Raw genomic sequence first — 6413 nt, forward strand, 5'->3', positions numbered from 1 at the left:
CTTTAAATTAAAATCGGCGAGTAAATTCAAATTAATTAATTGCTTATAAGTAGTGTGGTAAGGAAAAATTTCAATACAAGATATCCTTTATCTTGTATTGAAATTGATATAATATAATCATTCTTCGATATTTAAGTTTTATTGCAATAACTTAATATGACAAAATGTAGCTTTAGCAAATTGATGGGATTCACGCACAAACATTTAGTTAAATTATAACATACCTTAAATATAAAATCTGAAATTTCATTGAAAAATATAAACGAAATGATGTCATCGGTATTTTATTCTCTTAACGTGAGTCTTCCTCTTGCTCTATCCTTCCAAAAATTCGATTGGTCACTCCATGTTTCGGAGCTGTAACATCAAATGCGTCCATTCTGCATTTCGTTCAACAATCAACTATAGCTGGTAGCTGATGAATGCGGTCAATTTGAGATAGAAACACAACCTCGAGATGTGGTTTTTCAGACTTCCTCACTTAGTTAGGTATATAAGCTCGGTTTCTGAAGTATATTTCATTCCCTGTTTAACAGTTCATAATTAATAGCACTTCACCCTTTTCTTGAACAGCCAGTATTTATTGAGAGGTAAAATTTGCAATGGTATTATTTCATATACGTTATTAAGCTTGAAATCGTAATAGTAAAATAGAAATTACATTTTTTTTTTTAACTTAATGATAGACATAGCAACTGATTATTTTTACTTTCCATACCACCTTAGGTAAGAAGAGTATTATAATTGATTCGAATTTTTGATAAACAGTTTTACACGAATCTATGGGTTTTAGGAGTGTTTCCAGAAGAAGTATTATTGGCCAATGGTGTGTGCCAGGATTATATGTTGAAAGGATCGGGTTTTTTTCTGATCCCTCTAAAACAGGATTATTGTACTATAAATTAATATATTGCATTACATATGTCATAAATCAAATTAAATACAACTTATTTCTACCGTTGGTACTTGAAGGTATACAGTGAAATACTGTATCCATTTTGTGATAACTCTACATAAATATGTGGAAATGAGTGGCCTCCGCCAGATAATTAAACGATAGAAGAAAAAAATTATGATTATAGAAGAAAGATAATAAGTAAATGATAAATAATAGTTATGAGATAGAAGTCGAAAAATTATAGGGGAGGGAAGATGGTACAAGAGAAGAAAGGACTTAAGGTAAGGTGATGTTGATAGGGTTTTTGGGGCCCTTCCTACCCTGTCACCCCACAGGAAGGGGGGATGGGGTTACTGTTTTGAATTGGGGTTACTGTTTAGATTGAAGGAACAGGGAGGCTGTCACAAAACTTAATGTGTCTCCGTGTGATGTTATGTTCTGTTTCCAGTTGTAGTTTGTTATGTATGTGAGTCATGATAGGTCCCTTAAGTGTAATGATCCAACAGATCTTTTTTACTATCTGTTTAGGTACTGTTATAGTGACTTCAGAACTGTTGGCTATAGGGAGTGTAGTAGTGATGGTCTCAATATGACTTTTTATATGAGTAATTTGAGTCTGAGTGACAGCCCTGGTGAGTATATGATGTGTTTGAGTGAGTATGATGTCGATTTTACAATCTGAATTCTGTATTATACGTGTGCTGAGAATGAGAGGTGAGATTCGAGTTTCAAGCCTAGATATGTGAGATGTCTCTCAGACTCAGTCTGTTCGTTAATTGTCGGTTCTCTATTGGGAATTTTCTTGAAAGAAGAGATGATGGCGTCCAAATTTTGCGTGTTGATGTGTAAGTAGCTTGTTTGTAATAAGTTGGGCTAACAGCAGTAGCAGTTTGACCATTCTGACTATGAAAATGTGTTGTCTGCATTCATGCTAACTGAATATATATAGACTATATGTCATCGGCATAAGCAGAGGTAACGGATCAGGCGAGTTTGTTGCCCTTTTTGTTGGGTTCGGCACACCATGCCTGTATTTTGAATTTGGCACCCTGTACGCAATAGCCAAAAATACAAAACGACTCTCGCTATTTTGATGAAATGCTAAAAGTCTTATACTTAAAGGTCTTTAAATTTTACAGTATAAATCTTTTACAAAAATCAGTTTAAAAAGTTATGAAGAAAACTTCATTTATGGATAATTAAAAAAATATTTATTTTGTGGTAAACTATGCATATTTATATTTATTTGAAGGTAATAAATTTCTGTTGTAAAAATAAATCAAATAAACGATTCAAATCGGATCAGTATTGGCAAAGATGCAGCTTGTACTTATATTTTTCTTACCACCTAAGAAACTGTAAGGACAGTGTTTGACTTCCGTTGCTCAAAATTTATTTTTAGTGATAGCCTAAAAGGAATTTAAAACTGTGGCAAGGTGTAAGTATCCACGAATTTTACTTATTACAGTAATCAATATGGCAGGAATTTGGCAATAAGTTGAAGGATATTGTTGTGGCTTTCATTGTTCAACTTACGGAATTCGAAGAGAGCACTAATACACTTGGAATTTTTTCTCTCGTTCTGCTCATGTCAAGTTATAGACATTATAATAATATATAAATAGCTATATTAACACAAAATAAGGAATGTGTCATTAAAAATTTATTTTTGAAAAAAAAATAGATAAGACTTGAAAAATACCTGTCTAAATCATTAGATGATTAATGCATAACAAAACTGTTACTAGTGAACTGACAACAATAGCATTAACCAAAATCAGTAATCAATCACTATATGAAAAATATAATTACATGGTACATTATACAATCTGTTAATTGCTGGTTGAAACAGCACTAAGAATAAATTTTCTCCCAATAGAAATTCTAAAAGTTCTTGATTTTACAAAAGTAATATTTTCATTCCTCATCTCCGATAGAAGATCTGAATCTAGAGAACCATTTGAATCTTTTTCAGGATTTTAGATATTTTAAACCATCTTCGCTGGCCCCACTTCAAAATAAGCCCTCCATCCAAATTAATAATACCAATAAATAATTTTATCATTTATTACTTTTTTTTTTTGGTTTGTGTCAGAAGTCAAATGTGCAGGAGTATGCGTATGCCACTGATGTTAATAAAATACTTTATTATAGAACGTATAATTTTTATTATACGTTATAAAGAATATTATAATTGTGGAAATAATGATGAAGGACATTAAACGATGGTGTATATCATTAAACGAGGCTGTGGCCTATACTTTTCCTTTTATTGAAGCGTTCTGCAATAATGACCTAATGCAATTATCTCTGAACGGACGCGTTTCGAGCAACGTTCTTCTCGAGGGAAGAGTGATTAGGGGCAAAAAATCATTTAACCCCTGGACGGGGCCTCAGTTGAAAAGGTGATGCTGGACAGGTCTCGGACAAGATGCAGTCCCAGTTTCCCTCTGGAGTTTGCCCTAGGTGCTCCATAGGCAATGCAATCAAATACAATGAGTTTAACAATACTCTGCAGCTGGTACTGTTATATGTTTTTAAATATAATAACTGTTCCGTTTAAAAGAAAGGTATGAACAAAATCTGCCCCACACCCACAATAAGCATCACTACCGCTCCAAGTGCACAAAAGCAGAAGCCTCAAGTTTGCTGTGGCGTAAAGCAATTTCGAAAAGAGAGCCATTTTTTTCTTCTGTGAAATTCAGATATATTATCTTCGCCCTTCTCCTGAATTCAAGATGCGAGAGTAACTCAATGAAGTGGCTTTTTGACTAGGGACGAGATCACGGGAGATAAGAAGATAACAAGAGAGAGATGCCGCCGTCATCCACATAAACGTCCACCTAAGTGAGTGCACTCCATTTTTCATGCTCACCGACGGATCAATAAACCATCTTTGATGGCCCCACTTTAAAATTATAAATCCAACGTAATTCATACATGTTTCTTTTTGGCTCTTTAGAAACCATAATTATATCATAGAGTCCAGTACTGTTTTTCTCTTATTCAATGTCAACAACCAAGAAAATCGTTTAAATAAATTTATTTTTCTTACACTTTCAATATCTTCAATAAATTACATACTATCCACTCATCAACCCAATCGGCGTATTCTACAACCTGGCCTTCGGTTGAAGATGCACTTCATACAATAACTTTTCAAATACGATGTTTGAAGGCGAAAAATAGAATCACATTGGTAAAAATAGAAATTCTAAAAGATTTTTCCAGGATTTTCCGACAATAATACATTTCATAACTCTTTCCGTACATTTGCAGGGCAGCATGTCAGTGACAGCTAAATATCTACTGAATTTATTCGAACGACCAACGGAGCCTGTCTTTGTTCCTAAGGGTCAAAATGAAGTGTTCGATATTCCTGTAGAATATCTTGTAAGTTTAATAAAAAAAATTCACATATCTTAAAATATTTAATTTAAAATTAACTAATGTATGAATGACCGGCAGACTGATCGTTTCAAGCCTTTGGGGCAAGCCTTTATAGACAGGATGAGAGGAAAAGCGAAGAAGATACCATTGAAGAAGATAACACTGCCAGACCTCAGCATCCCGATGGAGCTGGGCCGAAGAGAATTCTTCTCCCTCTTCGACCCACACCATCGAACTTTGGCTGCCAAGCTAATAGACATCTTCGCGGGTAAGCCATTCCATGAACTGACCTCTTCAAGAATCTCAAGGCCTCTTAGATAATTAATCTGCTGTTTCAGGTATAAAGGATCTAGAAGAATTCCAATCTGCTGTTGTTTATGCCAGGGATCGGCTCAATCCTTATTTGTATATCTATGCATTATCTGTTGTAATATATCATCGACCTGACACAAAAGATTTAAATCTACCACCCCTCGTGACAGTATTCCCGGAAAAATTTGTCAACGAAATCTTTTTTATAAAAGCCAAAGAAGTGTTGGCTCTCTTGGAAGTAAAAGAGAGGGTAATTTTACATGACTATTATTAACGAAAGTCTTTTTGAGTTGGTAAGAATTGCTTATAATTCTTTTGCCTTTGCAGGAACCCATTGTCATTCCTGTGAATTATACCGCTTCAGATTTAGACTTGGAACAACGTGTGGCATACTTCCGGGAAGATCTGGGTATAAATCATCACCATTGGGTATGGCACTTGATCTACCCAACTGTAGTCACAGACCAATCATCGATAGTGGATAAAGACAGGCGTGGCGAACTGTTCTACTACATGCACCAACAGATCTTAGCCAGGTCAATATATAATATTATATTTGAGGACTATATTAGCATCACTTGAGCCTAACTCAGGACCAATTTCCAGATATAATATGGAAAGGTTTTGCAACTACTTGCCTCGTGTCACCCGCTTCCTCGACTGGAGAAAACCGATAGAGGAGGGTTATTTTCCTAAATTAGACACTTTAGTAGCCTCACAAAACTGGCCATCGAGATCAGCCAATACACAGCTAAGCGTAAGCCAAAAATACTAATTTATAAGTTAAAACTTTGCAATTTATTTTATAATCCATGGCATATGTTAAATTTAAAAACTCATTTAATTTAATTAGTCCTAGTTAAAATTAGATGATGAAGTCATTTTGTCATAAATATTTTATATCTTGTTTGCAAGAAACTAAAATATTCGTATTGGAGAACATAAGTCCGGGTGTCGGTCAATAAAGGAATCTAAATAGTAAAATAAAACTAATTATTGCTAACCAACGTTTCGCCCCACTTTGCAGGGCTGATAAGAATGAAGTTCTGTTATCAACTTGTGAATGAAGTTGAGTTGGTAACAGAACTTCATTCTTTTCAGCCCTGCAAAGTATTGTGTCAAAGAAATGTGTCCTTTATTAACCGCCACCCGGACTATATTCCTCCAATCTACTTCATACGGCCAATTATCTTCTTCCAATATAACATATTCTTATATAGCTCAAATATCGTTTACATAAATTTTTAATCAATAACATCTTATTGATTTGGGCCGCCCATAGCTCAGTGGTTAGAGACACAGTCTTACCAATTTGATGTCTATTGGTTTGATGGCTCGAATCCGGCCTGGGACGTCGACTTTTTTCATTGCGTGGCGGTCCCACAAAATGAAGAACTTTGACCCCCAACCATGGTTAGGCAGTATAGGACTCCAATGGGAGTCTTGGGCGAAAAAAAAAAAGAAAAAAAAAAGTAAAAAATCTTATTGATTTAAACCATGTTTCTAACTCCTGGAGTGGTTTATGGCCCAGTAAACTAGAAATTGAACCATCTGCGGTCCAACCCCATTGCTGACTTTGAACAATGGAGGCACCCCATGAAAAATATTTAATAATTGGGTTGCTTTAATATGAATTATGTGGCTATTTAATCAAAAGTTAAAATCTTTCTTTTTACGAGTTAAAACCATTCAGGCTGCAATAAAACATCAGTTAAGGTAACAATAAAGCAGTTTTAACATTAATTGATCATTAAATATTTGTTGCCTAACTCTTCCCGCGGTCCACAACCAGTAGTACAAGAGCCTAAGGAGA

The 6413-nt window shown here is 34.7% G+C and overlaps 1 protein-coding gene across 1 annotated transcript in view; it reads left to right on the forward strand.

Moving 5' to 3' along the window:
* Positions 1 to 533: 533 nt before the first annotated feature.
* Positions 534 to 6413, forward strand: part of LOC106684413 (phenoloxidase 1) — a gene marked incomplete in the record, with an annotated part of 11804 nt that continues 5924 nt past the window's right edge. The window contains 6 exon segments of the mRNA XM_067044744.1: positions 534 to 590; positions 4178 to 4291; positions 4367 to 4556; positions 4627 to 4850; positions 4928 to 5136; positions 5207 to 5357. Coding sequence (XP_066900845.1) covers positions 4184 to 4291; positions 4367 to 4556; positions 4627 to 4850; positions 4928 to 5136; positions 5207 to 5357 — 882 coding nt within the window.

The sequence above is a fragment of the Halyomorpha halys genome, unplaced genomic scaffold (assembly GCF_000696795.3).
Source record: "Halyomorpha halys isolate HHAL.00 unplaced genomic scaffold, Hhal_1.1 Scaffold578.1, whole genome shotgun sequence".
In the NCBI taxonomy this organism is placed as follows: Eukaryota; Metazoa; Arthropoda; class Insecta; order Hemiptera; family Pentatomidae; genus Halyomorpha; species Halyomorpha halys.